General features: G+C 41.8%; 1 protein-coding gene across 1 annotated transcript in view; it reads left to right on the forward strand.

The window, feature by feature from the left end:
* Positions 1-18,846, forward strand: part of LOC121465587 (acyl-coenzyme A oxidase-like protein) — a 300,287-nt gene that overhangs the window by 33,829 nt on the left and 247,612 nt on the right. The window contains exon 3 of the mRNA XM_041678830.1: positions 15,404-15,487. Coding sequence (XP_041534764.1) covers positions 15,404-15,487 — 84 coding nt within the window. The remainder of the gene's footprint in view (positions 1-15,403; positions 15,488-18,846) is intronic.

Here is an 18,846-nt window from a genome sequence, read left to right on the forward strand (position 1 = left end):
CTCGAATCCTTGGCTCCCATCTGAGTTTTGTTTTGGGAAGTTATGAAACCTTTGGGATGCGGAATCTAGGTGGTGGCCATAGCCACTGGGCAAGCCTTGAGGGTTTCAAACAGACTGTCTTCCAGTCCTATTCTCTTTTAGTTCCTGATCTACTCAAGCTTTTGCCACCATGAATTCTGCCATGCTTTCTTTGCCTGCCATGACCGACTGAATCCATGAACCAAATAACACTCTTCTTCAAGTCATTTCTGTCAGGCGTTTGCCAAGGTGGGAGAAAAGTAACTAATATAGGAGCCCGGTCATGAGTGGCAGCATCTTTAGAGACACTTGTCCCTCGAAGCTGATAGAGACTGATGGTTTCTACCGTCATTAAAACAAAGAACGACAACACAAACTTAAAACTTACATAATTTGCAGCAACATTAAGAACTGTAAATGGGTAATTGTGCTAAATATTCATCACGTTGTTCACGGTGTTTCCAAGTACAGGCTAAAAACAAAAACAAACAAAAAAGAAAGAAACTGGTAATTGAATTGAGGTGAGTTGTGTCATTGTACACTAAACTAGTAGAAGGTATTCAAGCCCAGGCCATTGACTAACTAGGCTCTTCAGTCTGATGCTACTATCTATTACAGTCAGCTGGGGAGCATTAAAGATTCCGTTAACAAGCCCCCACTCTGATCCAGAAACTATCTCCAGTTAGGAACTTCTCTCAAAGGAAAGTTAGTTTTCTCCTATAGAGCCACACTGGTTATACAAACAACTCTTAAGGGCAGGTCCCATGCGCAACAACAGATGGTTAACATAAAACAAACTCAGTGGTATTTTGTTTTTGTTTCTGTTTTCTCCTAATTCTTTGTCTGGGCACTTAAAATAAACCTCTTTTGCTTATATACCATGGTTTCCAATTTTGTGTTTTTATAGGATTTCTCTGTGTGTGTATCTGAATTTGTATGTGTTTTTTTTTGTCTCACCCCTGCCCCCATTTCTTTCTTTCTTTTGTTTTTAATTACTATTATTATTATTATTATTTTAGATGCCTGCTTGTTTTCTAATAAGAGAAAGAAAGGGTATGAATCTGGGTGGGTGGGGAAAAGTTGGGGGAGGAAAAACTATAATCAGGATATATTCAGTAGAAAAAAATATATTTTCTTTTTTATTGTTTTTATTGAGCTATATATTTTTCTCCACTCCCTTCCCTTCCTCCCCCCTCCCCTTCTATCCTCTCCCATGATACCCATGCTCCCAATTTATTCAGGAGATCTTGTCTTTTTCTACTTCCCATGTAGATTAGATCCATGTATGTCTCTCTTATGGTCCTCTTTGTTGTCTAGGTTCTCTGGGAGTGTGAATTGTAGGCTGGTTTTTCTTTGCTTTTTGTCTTTATGAGTGAGTACATATTATATTTATCTTTCTGTGTCTGAGTTACCTCATTCAATATGATGTTTTGTAGCTCCATCCCATTTGCCTTCAAATTTCAAAATGCCATTATTATTATTACATTGTGTAAATGTACCACATCTTCTTCATCCATTCTTCAGCTGAGGAGCATTTAGGTTGCTTTCAGGTTCTGGCTATGACAAATAATGCTGCTATGAACATAGCTGAGCACATGTCCTTGAGGTATAATTGAGCATCCTTTGGGTATATATGCAAAAGTGATATTTCTGGGTCTTGAGGAAGGTTGTTTCCTAATTTTTGAGAAATCGCCATACTGATTTCCAAAGCGACTGTACAAGTTTGCACTCCTACCAGCAATGCAGGAGTGTTCTCTTTACCCCACATCCTCTCCAACATAAGCTGTCATTAGTGTTTTTGATCTTGGCCATTCTTACAGATATAAGAAGGAATCTCAGAGTTGTTTTGATTTGCATTTCTCTGATGGCTAAGGATGTTGAACATTTTAGATTCATCTGTTGCGAGTTCTCTGTTTAGATCTATGCCCCATTTTAAAAATTGGATTATTTGTTTTTTGATGACCAATTTCTTGAGTTCTTTGTATATTTTGGAGATCAATACTCTATCTGATGTGGGATTGGTGAAGATCTTTTCCCATTCAGTAGGCTGCCATTTTGTCTTGTTGACCGTGTCCTTTGCTTTATAGAACCTTCTCAGTTTTAGGAGGTCCCATTTATTAATTGTTTCTTTCAGTGTCTGTGCTACTGGGGTTATATTTAGGAAGTGGTCTCCTGTGCCAATGTGTTCAAGTGTACTTCTCATTTTTTCTTCTATGAAGTTCAGTGTGGCTGGCTTTATGTTGAGGTCTTTGATCCATTTGGACTTGAGTTTTGTGCATGGTGATAGACATGGATCTATTTTCATTCTTCTACATGTTGATATCCAGTTATGCCAGCACCATTTGTTGAATATACTTTTTTTCACTTTATATTTTTTGCTTCTCTGTCAAAAAATCAGGTGTTCGTAGGCGTGTGGATTGATATCTTGGTCTTCCATTCGGTTCCATTGGTCCTCCTGTCTGTTTTTATGCCAATACCAGGCTGTTTTCAGTACTGTAGCTCTGTAGTTGAGTTTTAAATCAGGGATTGTGATGCCTCCAGAAGTTCCTTTATTGCACAGAATTGTTTTTGCTATCATGGGTTTTTTGTTTTTTCCATATAAAGTTAAATTTTGTTCTTTTGAGGTCTGTGAAAAATTTTGCTGAGATTTTGATGGGCGTTGTGTTGAATCTGTAGATTGCTTTTGGTAAGATTGCCATTTTTACCCAAGCATGGGAGATCTTCCCATTTTCTGGTGTCTTCTTCAAAGTCATACAGGTCTTCCACTTGTTTGGTTAGAGTTACTCTAAAATATTTTGTTATTAGTGGTTATTGTGAAAAGTGATGGTTCTCTGATTTCTTTCTCAGTCCATTTATCATCTGTATAAAGGAGGGCTACTGATTTTTTCTAGTTAATCTTGTATCCTGCTACATTACTGAAAGTGTTTATGAGTTGTAGAAGTTCCTTGGTATATTTTTTTGGGATCACTTATTTAAATTATCATATCATCAGCAAATAGTGAGAGTTCGACTTCTTCTTTTCTGATTTGTATCCCCTTGATCTCCTTTTGTTTTTTTATTGCTCTAGCTAGAACCTCAAAGTACTATATTGAATAGATATGGAGAGAGTGGACAACCTTGTCTTGTTCCTGATTTCAGTCGGATTGCTTTGAGTTTCTCTCCATTTAGTCTGATATTGGCTGTTGGCTTGCTGTATCTTGCCTTTATTATGTTTAGGTATGTTCCTTGTATCCCTCTTCTCTCCAAGACCTTTATCATGAATGGATATTGTAATTTAGTCGAAAAAATACATTTTCAATAAAAATTTCTTCTGTCTAGACTTTTGCCCTGACCAATGAAATTGGCATTTAAATCCACTGGTTGAATCAGAATGTACCTGGGGTTTAATACTGCTGTGCCAAACACTGTCTTCCTGTGGCCCTTGCAGTATTCTCCCAAATTGTTCCCATCATCAGTTGGTCTTTCTTCTAGTCATGGTCCATGAAAGGCTCATGAGGACATTCTAACTCAATATTTCCTCTCCCAGGAAGGAGGCAGCTGGGTGTCAGACTATTCTTGGCCATGTATGGGGCTGGCTGGGGACTAAATCTTGGATAATGATACCCACTCATGGCTGCTCCATACCATCTTTCCTAAGTCTAGCTGTAAGACCCTGTGTCACCATCATCCTGTTAATCTGCACAGGGAGGGACACTCAAGTATCATCTAAAGATCCATGGGCATCTCTGGGATGTTTGCAGGCACTATGTGAAAAGTAAATGTCCAGTTCCCTATGTGGGTGGTGCAGGGTTTGCATTACAGACTAACCCAAATGGCAACTCACAGCAAAAGCAGACAAGAAAGTCAAGGGTCTTTAGTTAGGTCAGATATTCAAACAGTTTGTAAAATGTAAGATAATTCTATTCTTCTTACTGATTCTTTTTTTATTTTTGAAGTTATGTTACTTATAGAGCTATTTGCTTTGATATGCAATGAGTTTATTGTTATTTGCAATGAATAAAGTGCCAAATTTATCCATTCTAATTAATACTAATATGGTAAATTTCTAGATATAACCACAAAGAAAAGCTCTCAGTAGTTTTTCTTCTTTTTACATTTATTACTTACTTACTTATTTATTTGTTTTGTGTGTGTATGTGTGTGGACACACATGTGCCACGGGATGCATGTAGAGGTCAAAGGCAGCTCGTGAAAGTCGGTTCTTTTTTTCCACCATGTGGCTCCTCAGGATCAAAGTCTGGTCGTCAGGCTTGATGGCAAGCCCCTTTACCAACTGAGCCATCTCCCTGGCCCCTCAATCGTGTAAAGGGGTTCAGGAACCTTGGAGTTTGAGAAGCACTGACTTAAAGAACCGATAGTTTCCAGGGAGTTTATTCACTCTTAAGATCTTTGAGAGGACTTGGAGAAGACCCACAGTCTGATACCTGTGTTTATCCTAATTATATATTACTTTCATCGGAAAACTCACTTTTGGGTGTTTTATATTTAGAGAGAAGTGGGTTGGTGACTAAGATGGTGTTATATTCTAAGGTCAAGTCACCTCACCTCAGAAGGTGTTTGAGAATGGGGAAAATGTTGGTTACTTTCCTGATAACCTCTGAGAAATAAGACTTTCCCAGAAAGTCGTGAGTACATTTCAACACTCTTGCTGGGCAGGAAATTTGTCCAGAGACCAAAGAAGTCAGTCTGTCATTGGTCCTTCAGGACATCTCATCCTGTTCAGGCCCCAAACACCAACACCGGTCCTTATTGGTCATCTGGATCGTGACAGAGAAGCCTTCCCCCACCAGTCCCTGTGTTGGCTCCCGACTTGCTCTCTCTGAGATCTTTCCTCTTTGACCTTGGCCTTGGCTTCGTTTTTGGCCCTCTGGCTTCTGTTTGTCCTGGATCCCTGGCTTTTCCTAGCAGGCTGTGACAGCTGCCCTGGATCTCAGTCCTCTGTGTTGCTTTTGGCAGGAGTCTTTGTCCCAGCTCCAGCTCCACAGACTTGGATACTGGCCACTTGGCCAGCACTCTGGCCAGGCCAGCCCTGGTCCCATGGGATATTGTGGAAGAGTTGAGCAGAGATGACAGGATGGAGTGGACTGTTTATAGAAGTCCCTCTGTGTAGATTGGCATTCAAAGTGTGTTGTCATCTGTGAGGACCACAGGGATTTCTTCCAAGAGCCTGCCGGGGAGTAAGTTGCCTGCCAAGGGACTCCAGCTGGGATCCTGGTGCTGCTGCTTATTTCTTGATACTGAGACCATTCTTCATAAATAAAATCTTTTTATTTGAAAACCTAATTACTATGTTTGCAGTAAAGTATTGTGTAAAAGGTAACAATAATTATGACTTGCTACCATTTGTTAGGTTCCGTTTGTGTGCCAGGTGAGGTAATTCACTCGTTTTACAGTTATTGACTAGCTCCTTTTGTGAGCCAAACACTAAGGGGAGGGAGTAAAGCAGGCATTTGTAGAGCTTATAGCTTAGTATAGGAGGAGGCACTATGGAGTAATAAATATATACGTTTATGGCACAGCAGACAGTGACAGACCTGGGACTAAAATCAGACATAGGGTGGAGAGAAAAAAGATAAAATTGTCTTTGCTGACAGATGACATGATCTTACTGTAATAATTCCACAGTAATAAGTGAGAGCTAGTAAATCCAGCAAAGTTGCAAGATAAGATCAATACGCAGAATTATTTTTCATTTCTGTATGTTAAAAAGCGCAATCAAAAGTAAGTAATTTTATTTACTAAAGCATAAAAATAACACAACACCGGGGGATAAAATGAACTGAAGAGGTGGAGCACTTATACATTGAGGACTACTTGGTGGGCATCAAAATGTTCCTTCTTGTTGATACAAAGAGTCATTGTATAGCCTGATTGACCTGGAACTCTCTCTATAGACCAGGTTGGCTTTGAACTCACAGATCTATCTTCTGCCTCTGCCTTCAGAGTACTGACTGGCATGCACTGTCATGCCTGGCTTACAATTTTGTGCATCAAGGTGATATGGATTGAATGTATCCCTCCAGACTTTTATGCTGGAAACTTAAGGTCCACCAGAGTAGTTTTGAGAGATGGAGCTTCTAGGATGTGGTTAGAATATGAAGACTCTGCTCCTGTGTTAGTCAGGGTGCTCTTCAGAGGAACAGAACCAATAGAATGAATCTCTCTCTATATAAGAGGGATTCATTACTGCAAATTTTAGGATGTAGCCCAGCTAGTCTAATCATGGCTGTTTAGCAATGGAAATGTCAATAATTGATTAGTATTCAGTCCCCAGGCTGAATGTCTCAGCTGGTTTCATTGTATTCCAGAATCCCGAAGAAGTAGGTTCAAATGCAGTGAAGGAATTGACTTGCCAATGAGAGCCAGGGCAAACAGACAAAGAACAAAAGCTTCCTGCTTCCACAACCTTTATATAGGCTGCCACCAGAATGTGTGGCCCAGATTAAAGGTGGATCTTCCAACTTCAAGTGATTTAAGAAAAATCCCTCACAGATGTGTTCAGCTGCCTGGGTTTTTGTCATTTCCAAATGTAGTCAGGCTGACAACGAAGAATGGCCATCATAGCTTCCATCAAAGGATGAATGCCATTGTCTCAGGAGTGGGTTAGTTATGGCAGTTGGTTCTTTGTAAAGGGTGTATTTTTGTTCTGCCTTCCACCATGGGATGGTACAGCAGGATACTTGTCAGACGCAAGACCTTCAGCCTTGAACTTTCTCTGCCCCTTAACTATAAGAATAAATTTCTTTTCTTTATACATTACCCAATCTCAGGTATTCTGTGACAGCAGAGCAGACTGAAGGAACACGGACATCAGAGTGAAGAGACAGTCCGTGGGATGGGAGAAATACTTGCAAATCACGTTTCTAAGACAGTCATAAATGTAAGGAACTCATGCAATTCAACTACAAACAACTATATTAAATAACAGATGACATCATCCCCCCCCCCACTTTTTTTGAGACAGGGTTTCTCTGTGGCTTTGAAGCCTGTCCTGGAACTCACTCTGTAGACCAGGCTGGCTTCATACTCATAGAGATCTGCCTGTCTCTCCCTTCTGAGTGCTGGGATTAAAGGTGTTCGCCACCACTGCCCAGCTAGATGACATGATCTTCTATGAAGAAAAAAACACTGACAACAATTTGTTTTTAAATGACCAAAGGACTTGAAGAGACTTTCTCTAATTAAAGTATAAAAATGATTTGTCTCTAATTAAACTATGCAATGACCAATAAATACACAGAATGATGCCTGATATTAATCATTTGAAAATCAAAGATCAAACCTGCAGTGAGCTACACATTTCTTTACACCAGTGATTCTCAACCTTCCTAAGGCTGCGTCCCTTTAACACAGTCTTCATGTCGTGATGACCCCAACCATAAAATTATTTTCAGTGTTATTTCATAACTGTGATTTATCTACTGTTATGGATCACAAATATCTGATATACAGAATAGCTGATATTAGACCCAAAGTGGTTGTGACCCACAGGTTGAGAACCACTGATTTACACCCTTTAACACAGCTGTCTATAAAAAAATGAGACAAACCCTTAAGGATGTAATATGTGAACCCTTATGTGTTGCTGGTGCTGGATAAAGCCATGTAGCCTCTGTTTAAGACACCATGGCATTTCCTTAAAAATTAAGTCACATGATACAGAAATCCCATTTCCTAACATATGCCCCAACACTTGAAAGCAGACTCAGGTAAATGTTTGTGTATGTGCTCTAGTCAGAGTTATCCACAGGAGCAGGGCTTTCCTCAGGACCTCTTTATGTCAGACTGCCTGGAAGGTGCTATTCACTTACTCCTTCCTGGAAACACCCCCACAGACCCTTGCAAGCTTGGTTCTTAGTTGATTCCAGATCCAACCAAAGTTGACAACCCACATTTACCATCACACCACATTAACAGCATCGCTGTGCACAATAGCTAATGTCTGTCAGCAGAGGGAAGAATGAGCAAAATGAGGCAGGTAATGACGAAAAGAATTAGGTTTTAAAAGTAAAGGAAACTTGACAGCTGTTGCGTGGCTGACTCCTGCAGACATTGTGCCTAAAGAGAGTGAGGCTGTCGTTACTGTGACTCTATGAGAGGTGTAGGGGTAAGCAGAGTCAGGGAGACAAAGACGAGAACGGTGGTTGTCATAGGCTGGGAGAAAGGAGGATGAGAAGGTTTTAATCGGTTCGGCTTTCCTCCTAGGATAAAATGGGAAGGTTCTAGAAGGACTGAGTGGAGCAGGACATGATTTGATAGTTCGCCAGGAGCCTTCCTAGCTGCTGGGGCAGGACTGAAAATGACAAGAGTTGAGGGGATTTTCAGTCCCCGAACAGAGAGCTGGTGCTGGCCAGGACCAGAGTGGCTGTGGTCAAAGTGGCTGAATTAGAGAGTCTTCTGAAATCCGATTGGAAAAGCAGTAGGAGCAGCTGATGGATGGCGAGACACAAAGGGGAGAGAAGGATGAAGACTTTTCTGTGCTTGGCTTGACACTAAGTCAGGAGTTAGTTTTTAGCTATGATCAGAAACTTGAGATGTATAGGGGCAGGATGCGGAAATCGTGAGTACAGGGATGAATTAGGAGCTGCGAAGCTGGATGGAGTCCCAAATGTGTTGACAGAAGAGAGGAGGCTCAAGGACTGGGTCTGGTGGATTCTGGAAAAGGATCAGAGTGGAGACTGGGGTGGGAGGACTGGCCAGAGAAATAGGTCACGAGCAGAAAAGAGCTGAAAGAATTTTTCATATGCAATACACTGCACAAGCTGGGCATGGTGGTACATGCAATTACCCAGGTAATCTCATCAAAAAGCTGAAGCAGGAGGATAGAAAATTTAAGGCTACTTTGGGCTGCATGACAAGGTCTTGTCCCAAAAGCACACTCCACCCAGGAAAATCATAAAGTAAATTTGATTCTCTATTTTACGGGCCACAGGCCATGGGGCTAATGGTTAGAGAACAGGTTAAATTATCTAAAGTTAAATGCTAGAAGTAACAGAGGTGAAAGTCAAATTATACCTGTATTGATTCCATAGCCCAAATGTGGTAAAGCTCTGCCCCACACAGTCTTTCTGTTGTGATGAGGCAGAAACAGAGGCTGGGAGAACAGAACTGCAGAACTCAGGAGGAGCAGAAGGCATTCTCTGTCTTTCAAGTGTCCCTGATCTATTGGTCCAGGGCTGGTGTGGAAACGGTCAAGTGAGGGGCTGTGCAAAATCAGCCCAACTGGGCAAGCCAGGATGGATGCCAGCCATAGGAAGCTGTGAAGGCTTCCACTCCTAACTTCAAGGTTTACATGAAGGTAGGGGAAGCTACTCTAACATAGGGTGGGACTTTTGGGTATGGGAGCAAGATGTTGTGATTTGGGATGGTCTCAGCATGGGTATGGGTAACACTGGAGGCTCCCCTTGGCATCTTCCTTGCTACGTACCAAAAGTGGGCTTGAATGCAGGACCCAAGGCCAACTATCAGAACCTACCATCAGGACCAGTGAACACAGGCAAGGGATGCCATGCAGTTGGAGAAATCAGGTTTCAGATTTCTGCTGGCCATGTCCAGTTGAGGTCATGAGTTCTGGGTCATACTGGATTTACCACTACAGCATTAATTTCTCTGCTTCCTGCACTGAGATCAGCTTTTTCTTAACCCATGTTTTAAGCCTGCTTCTTCACCTTCTATTTATGCTGTGAAGTTTGGAGAAGTCAAACAATTATAAATAGAGATTATAGAAAAATTCACAAAATTCACTGGAAGAAATGTTGAAAATTTACATTATCAAAGTAAGAGATATTCACTTCAAGAAAATTAAAATTATACATACACACAGACTCATACATAATAACATATATAACTAATAATGGGCTTATGTATTCTAGTGTTGTCTTTTAAAGTGCACTTCATATGTATGTGTGTGTGTATGTCTATATATACGTATATATTTGTATATTGACTTTACATTAATTTGGGGTAGTCAAAATGTAGTTTTCTCTCCCATTTTGGAGTCAGATAGATGAAGGTTCATCCTTGGCTTCTTCATCGAGAAACCCAAGCCCTCGGGTGACTTTCTTGCTTCTCTGAGCCTTGGTTTCCATCACTCATGTTGAAGGGCGCATGGGAGGATCAAATGACATCCCACATGTTAGGTTCTGCATACAGCACTCGGCAATAGCAAGTGAGCACTCAATGATACTGTGATTTACTACCCGGTTTTTAAGACACAATCTTTCAAAATGTGAAGTGACTTGAGCGATATTTACCCGAGGACAAACATGGATAAGCCATCATTAATTTCCATTAAGACGATGGTCAGATGCTGGAGTTGGCACTCACAGGAAAGAAGTCCCAGGCACTGAGATGGCGAGGCCAATAGAAAAACTCATTATGGCATGTGGTTAGTATTGACCAATTCTGGGATTACTCTTTAACTGGAAACATTTCCAAATGCAGGTACAAGGGTAAGGATGTGGGAGGCCTCTGTTGCCAAGGGAATGTATATCATGTTTGAGGCAAGAATCTGGGAGAATCTTGCTTTGTCAGAATGCTACAGTAATGTTTTCATGACATGGACACTGCCCTTAGATAAAGCCATGGGAATATCACTTTTATCAGCCCTGGGAGGAAAAGTATATGAAGTACATAGCTAGCCTTTGCTACCAAATGTTTCCAGCCCTCTGTTCAGAGCCTCTCCTCTGTGATCTTAGTAACCGCCACAGGACATTAAAGCCAGACAGAGGCTGCGCTGAAATGATTCAATTTTATTGAGATGGTACTGGGGTCTCTGGAGGCTCTCATCACTGGGAAAGGCATCGGCGTGAGACTGATTCTGGAGCCATCATTACAATTTACTGGTTGATTCCAAATGCCTATGGATATGCAAAGGACCTAGAATGGTTAAAACAATTCTGTAACAGAGCAAAGCTGGTAGGCTCTCAATACATGAGTTCAAGGCTCATTAGAAAGCTTTATGTGATGCTGATAAAAGAGACGGACATAGTGGCTTGGCGGTGGTGGCGCACACCTTTAATCCCAGCACTGGGGAGGCAGAGGCAGGTGGAATCTCTGTGAATTCGAGGCCAACCTGGTCTACAGAGTGAGTTCCAGGACAGGATCCAAAGCTACACAGAGAAACCCTGTCTCCAAAAACAAAAACAAAACAAAAACAGACAGACATATCAAGGGAACATAATTGAGAGTCATGGCAGAAATACACATTTGATCAGTTGCTTTATTCTTCATAGTGTTGCCAAAGCAACATAACAAGAAAAGAAACATCTTTGTAATAAATGAAGCTGAAGCAAATAGGAAAAAAGTAAATCTATATTCCCTACTTCACACTGCATGCAAAAATAATTAGAGTGTATTATATAGTTTTTTGGAACACAAACTTTAAAATCAGCTCACGGAAGGACAAAGAACATCTTTTTGACTTTAGGATAGGCAAGAGTTCCTTAGAGAAGTGGAGGGAAAGAGAGGGGGAAAGGGGAGAGGAAGAGGAGGGGAAGTGGGAGAGGGAAAACGCATTACCTAGATCCTGTTGAATGTGCATAAGCAAAAGTGATAAATTGGTCTTCATTAAAAATGGAAAGTTGGTCATGACCTCCCATGAGGACATGTAGTAATACGGGCGGCAGGGCTGCGTCCCCAGCACCCCAGCTGCCCATACGGCTAGCTTTACCCGAAATAACAACACACAAACTGTATTCATTTAAACACTGCTTGGCCCTTTAGCTCTAGCCCTTACTGGCTAATTCTGATATCCCGATCAACCCATCTCTAATAATCTGTGAGAACCGGTTTTACCGGGAAGATTCTAGCCTAGTCCATCCTGGGTCAGAGTTTCATGGCGTGTGTCTGCCCGGGAGCGGGGCATGGTGTCTCTCTCTCAGGCGTTGCTCCCGAGAGGAGAGCTGTGGAGTCTGAGCTCACTTCCTCTTCCTCCCAGCGTTCTGTTCTGTTTACTCCTCCCACCTATCTTCTAACCAATAAAATGGGCCAAGGCAGTTCCTTTATTAGCCAATGACCTTCCTCCATCAAGGACATGCCTCTCACAAATGATCTCCTTCATCCCTCTTTAGAAAAGAAGAAGAAACTCAGGAAAAGGTGCCCATTGTAGGTCCCGGTTTCTACTTCATGGATGTGAAATAGCCAAAATGCTATAAAATAACAATGGTTTTGAGCTGTGCACAAATGGTAGTCTTGTGTGTAGGCTGCTGTACCTCCATCAGCCCACAGGTGGAAAAGCAAGGCAGACAGAAGGCTGCATCTTCAAGGGGAAACATAGAGATCTGCTATATAAATGCCCCGAAGAGAGTATTTTAGGACAAACTGTCTTCCTTCTGTTTGAAGTTGAAATTACTACACAGATGTGTTTGATGGCATGGACTTCAAGTTCAGATATAATAAAAGTTTGAATTATTGTTTATACATTTATGGATTTACTACCCTTTAAAATGGTAAATTTACAAGACTATATAGTCATTGAGTTTGGTTTCAAATGTGAATGAAGGTAGCTATTGATATAGCAGACATATTAAAAAAGATGCAAAAAATACATTGATTAATGATTGATCCCAAACAATGCAGCCAATGCAGCTAGTGCTGCCAATTTAAGGAGAGGGTAAATTTGCCAATTATGGCTATTACTTAAGCAATTAGCTAATTAAAGACAAGAAAATTTATGTGTATAGATGATGTTAGAAATATATGCCAGCAATATGGTCAATCAAATCAAACCCAGTCCAGGTTTCAGAACTTTGATCTGACTTCTTGAAAATGAATCAGCCCAAGCACATACTCGAGTTAACGCCAGGGAATGACAAACTCCTACTGACGTTTCCCATCAGGTCTAATAATAAACATGGCTGTCTTCTGTGGAGACAAGGGAAGGGAAGTCATCATAATAAACAATTTCAAATGCTCCAAGATGGGTGAATTCAACACATGTGCTTGCACTTAGCTTCAAGCTTGTGAGTAAAAATGGCCACAACTGGATGTTACTAGTAATAAAATTATATTCCTGCATCAATAGTGTGAATTATCAGAATGAAGAAAACCATCTACACCTGATATTTCTAAGGGATTTACTATCATCTATCTATCTATCTATCTATCTATCTATCTATCTATCTATCTATCTATCCATCCATCTACCTACCTATTTATCTAATAATTATTTAGACATAGGGTTTTTCTCTGTAGCTCTGACTGGTGTGAAACTTCTGTTCAGACCAAGCTGACCTGGATCTTTCCTCTGCCTCCTGAGTGCTGGGATTTCAGGCATATGCCACTATGCACATCCCTTTGATGGTTTGTGTCTAGAAAAGGCAGAGCAAGTGGTTGAAAGCAAAGGGATGTTTGTCCATGTGACTGTAGATAGCATGACTCAGAAAGATGGCATGGGGGCACCTTGACAGGATGATGTTGAGTCTTCTCTGGTGGTACGAAATAAAATGGTGATGAAGACTGGGTAACCAGAGTCTTTAATAATGAAGGACAGTGAGAGGTAGTAGCAAGACATCCTCATGAGCTCTGAAGTTCTAGTTTCTGACCCTTGTTTGGACACTCATAAAGTGACTCTGGTTGGGTAAGTCACTTGATTTTCCTGAGCATAGGCTTTGCCATCTTTTGTGTTGGGGTTGTTCTAAGGATTGGTGAAACAGAGGACACTGAGAAAGTAAGTAGGTATCTGCTACAGTTGTTTTTCATTATCTGCTTGTAACTGACTCTTCAGTGCAACCCCGGGCCGGAGCCACGCCATGGTTTCTGCGAGAGCCTGGAGGTATTTTAGGAAATAATCAATACAAGATGTGTTGGGTTGCGGCCATGTTGAGAAGCCTGCTTCTTGACAGAATGGTGTTTGATGGAATTAATAATACTTGAGAGAAACATTGTAAAAGCCTGAGGGAAGGAAAAATATGGAGGATGCCTAGGGAGAGAGTTGAAGCCAGTGTGGAAATCGTCATCCAGAGAAGGCTGGTCTTGTCTTGCTGCTGGTGGGGCAATACACATGCACAAGCCCACATGTGAATGTGTGTATAGAAACACACACTAAGACATGCATGCATATGTAAGGGAATATGTACATGTCCACATATGTATATATAAGAACATGCACACACATACACGTGGAGATTTATGCACATAATATATACAAATAGATGTGTCCACATTTGGATACACAAATACATGTGTGCACAGATAGATGCACATACTTGCACACATAAGCAACCAGTATCAGTTTTGTTGGTGGGGGTCTCAGGAGAAACTGGCCCATAAGGACAGCTCACATGAATTCCAATAATGAATAATTGCAAATTGTCCACTCAACAGGCTATCACCTTCTCTGGAAATGTTGTTTCTGGCTTGTTTTGAAAAGTGTGTGTGTGTGTGTAGGTCAGAGGTCATTGTTGGGTGTCTTTCTCTGTCACTCTCTACTGTATATTTTGAGTCAGGCTCTCTCACTGAATGTGGAGCTCAGAAGATTGGTTGGTTAAAGAGCCCCTAGCATCCTCCTGTCTCTGCTAGAATCTCTAGTGCTGCTAGAATTGCATATATATATATATTTAAACAGTTAAGAACCATCTGCTGTCTGCTCACTGAGATTTGGAAGTTATTGATGTTGTGATAGGAAGAGACTCAGCAGGGATGACAGACCAGGACCTCATGGTTTTAAAATCATAAATCAAACCCAACAGTGACCTACGCTTAGGAAGAGAAAACCATTACTTTTCCTTTATCTAAAATGTTCCCAGGTTTTCTACAGGATTTTCTTCACATTGGTGTTGCTGTGGGAACACTTGGAGTAGCAAGGCAGGATGTTTTCGCTGCCTATATTGCAGCAGAAACATACTGGGAAGTCAGGGACAAGCTTGGTCAAGGCTAAGTAAAGCCTGGGGGACGTATGGTATAGGGACAAAGAGTCTGTCCTCAAGAAGCTGCCTTCCTGTTGTGTAAGAAAAGAGGTTGTGGGGCTCTTCATGGTGAAATAGCAGGTAAAGGCACTTGCTGCCCACCCTGATGACCCAGTTTAGATCCTTAGGACCCACATCGCAGTAGGAGAGAATTGACACTTGCAAGTTGGCCTCTGACCTCTACACATGTACTGTGTTGCACATACCCCTAAATAAATGTTTTTTTTTAAAAGAAAGATTAAAAAAGGAAAAAAAGTTCTTGAATACCACACCCAAATGGCCAGAGACCAAAGGCCACATTGACACAAGATGAAAACATTTATTTTCAGAAGAGCGATGAGACGCTTTCCTAACTTAAAATTGCTTTGTGTTGTTTTTTTGTGAAGGAATTATGTATATTACTCATTATTTAAAATATGTATATTTCAAGATCAGAAGATCAGCAGTAAATCTTGACATTAGTTCTATTATATTTTCAGGAAGAAAGAAGGAAGAATTTCATCAGCCGAAGCCTTGCCCTGGCAGAAGTGGTCTGCATGGTGGACCCGGCCACCTGTGTGAAGGTGAGAGGCAGACAGTCCTGCTTCTGTGGAGCTTGCTGCCTCAGACCTGCTCTCCTGCTTTTTCACTATTGTCATCCATTCTCTCTTCTTTGCCTTTTGCTTTGTTTGCTTTGAGACAGTTTTCCTATGGCCTAGGCTGACCTTGAACTCCTTCCTGCCTCTGTCTCCCAAGTGCTGGGATCACTAGTGCAGTCTGATGCGTTTCTTGTTTTTTCATATTGTTTTCATTAATTCATAGATAGTGTATTAATTGATTATTCCCATTTGTCTTAATTTCCTCCTCCTTCTCTTTCTTCTTCTTCTTCTTCTTCTTCTTCTTCTTCTTCTTCTTCTTCTTCTTCTTCTTCTTTCTTTTTGAGACAGGATTTCTCTGTGTAGCCTTGGCTGTCCTGGAACTCACAGAGATCAGCCTGCCTCTGCCTCCTGAGTGCTGGGATTTAAGGTGTGCACCACCTCACTCAGGCTTCATTTGTCTTTATTTTATAAAGACAGTACCATAAATGTCTGTGACTTACTTTCTTCACTTAGGTATCACTGCTGAGACTGACCTATATTGTCCCAAGTCATGGCCTTCATTGATTTAAATAAGTTAAATATTTGGCTTTGAAAATTAAGCCCTTGAAGCTTTTATTTGTTCGGTTTTTTACATATGTGTCACATCATGGAGAGCACTACTGCTTTCTCATCAGCCTACATGGAAGTTAGCTACTTTTGCTTCACAGTGACCCAAATACCTCTGAAAACAACACAAGGAGGGATGATTTATTTTGATTCATGGTTTCAGCTTGTTGCTGAGAAGGCGTGGTGAAGCAGGTGGTGCCATGGCAGCAAGAGTGTATAGCAGACAATCGAAAACACAGCAGACCAGGAGGCAAAGAGCAGGACAGGAAGTGGGCAGGGATAATACATTCCCAAGTACTGCTCCTCTTGGTATAACCTTTTGAGATGTGGATAGTATGTGTGTGTGTGTGCATTTGCACACGTGTGCTTGTGTACAGAAGCCAAAGGGCAACTGTGGTGTCATTCCTCAGCCATATTTTTTATAATTAGATTGTTTATGTATTGAAAGAGAGAGAAGAGGGGTTGGGGAAGAGAAAGGGAGAGGGAGATCAAGAGAGAGAGAAAGACAGACAGACAGACAGACAGAATATGAACACATAATGGTGTTCCTATGGAGGTCAGAGGACAATTTGTTGGAATCAGTTCTCTCCTTCCACCATGCAGATTCTGGGGACTGAACTCCGATCATCAGGCTTGGCAACAATATTCCCTGAACCATCTTGCTAGCTCCTGGACACTCTGTTTTTTAAAAAAAGGAAACAGGGGTCTTTACTGGCCAAGAACTCACTGAGTAGACTAGGTTGGCTGGCCAGCGAGTCCTGGAGATCCTCCTGTCTGCTTTCCCAGCATTGAGACTAGAAATGTATGTCATCGCACCTGCATATTTTTTAATGGAGGTTCTGGGGATCAAACTCCGGTCCCTGTGGTTAAAAGGCAAACACTTTGCTGACTAAGTCGTCTTATCATTCCACCCAGAGCCCTCGTTAATTATCTACCAGGTGGTGGCTTCATTGGTGGATTGAGGAGAGGCCAACAAGCACTCTGCTCTGATGAACAGAATCACCTTCTCTTCCCCATGTGTACGTCGAGGCTCTGGCCAAGGCTCATCATTTGTCTCGTGATACTGTCCTGACCTCAGGTGCCAGTCTTTAGGCATCTCCAGTGGGAGCCTGTGGAGGCTGCTGCCAGCTCTTGATGCTGTCCTGACCTCAGGTGCCAGTCTTTAGGCATCTCCAGTGGTGCCTGTGGAGGCTGCTGCCAGCCTTTTCTGGGCATGCTGTGGTTATTGCTTCATACTCCTGATGTTGCAACCATCCTTTTTCTTCAGATTATAGAAAAAGGAGAGAGAGAGAGACACCCAAAACAGTACATGTAGAGTGCATGTTTGCAGTTGGGGTTTTCTTTCATAAGGTGTCTCAACTGCTTTCCTCAGTTTGTCTCAACACAGGTGGGCTTCTTAGTGTTCTGCCCCTGAGGTTTACTAGGGACAGGAGATAGGGTGGTTTTTACAGCAGTGGACACAGTGTCTTCTGGGACGACAGTCTGGATATATGTCCATCTCTGGCCAGTTGCAGTATCTCTGTCCCTCTATCTTCATTTAAGATATCTCCTCCCTGTTCATGCCAACTCTCGCAAGCTCCTCCATCACAGCTAATGGGCTTTCATGGACACGGTCACTCAGCCAAAGACCAGGTACTCCCAGAGTACCCCTTCTCTTCCCAAATCCAACTCATCAACTTGTCTCCAGAATTTACCCTGAATCTCTCCACTCCTTTCCTCACTGCCACCACCACTACTCACCTGCCTGATTCAGTTTTCTGGTTAGAAAACTGTTTGTGCTCCTCCTGGGAGGCGCTGCTGTGACCATGTCAGGCCAGAGGTCACCAGCTCAGGAGCCCTCTGGTACTCTTGGTGAACTTGGTCTTGTTGTCTGCTGTGTGAAGACTGCTTTTGTGAGGGGAAGTCCCCACACATTTCTTTGTTGTGTGAGTGGAAGTGGCAGAGATGCTATCTACGAGCTGGCCACTTTCCTTCGAAGGCACAGGCCATCCTGGCCTAACTGCTTACTAACGTAGCTAGTGAATGGAAGCTTTTCAAGCATGTACAAAAATATCCTAGTTTTTCCCATTCCCAAGGAAGAGGAAAACGTTAAAAATCTAGAAAAGAAATATATGATAATGTATACATTCACCATCAACCATAGAGGTTTAGGAGAGGAAAATTCAATTTGCCTTAACTTGAGTAAAATATTGTCTTTAAAACTAGACACAAAGGAAAAAAAATATCATTTTGGATTGATTCCATTTTCCAAATGTGTGGGTACAATGGACCCCTCCTGCCCACCGAAAGATCCAGTTTAAACTTGATTAAGCAAAATAGACTTAATTATTCTCATTAAAGAATTCCACTGGTGAGTGAGCCCTGAGTTCTTGAACCTCTTGGCCATCTTCTTTCTTCAACCCCATCATCGTATGCTGGCTTCATTCACCACCTCAAGGTGAGCTGGCAATCAGCTGCCTCAGGTCTCAATGGCTCTGGATTCCATTGTGTCTTGGTGGCCACTTGGAAGGGGCCCATTGAGATCCTAGGTCTATTCTTGAAGCCACAACTTCATGGCTCTGGGGATGATGTAGCTCAGCTGTATGTAGGTCGCACTCATCCTAAAGCCACATGTAAGGATGGTCCTCAGGGGAAATTCAGAGTCTGTGGCTAGGAGAGAGAGGGAATGCTGAGCTCAACACCAGCAAATATCTACACACTTCCATCCCTTTGTTTCTGCCACCAGTCACCTTACTCCT

This window comes from Microtus oregoni, unplaced genomic scaffold (assembly GCF_018167655.1).
Source record: "Microtus oregoni isolate MIOR12 unplaced genomic scaffold, Mior012 000031F_ref0000149, whole genome shotgun sequence".
Classification (NCBI taxonomy): Eukaryota; Metazoa; Chordata; class Mammalia; order Rodentia; family Cricetidae; genus Microtus; species Microtus oregoni.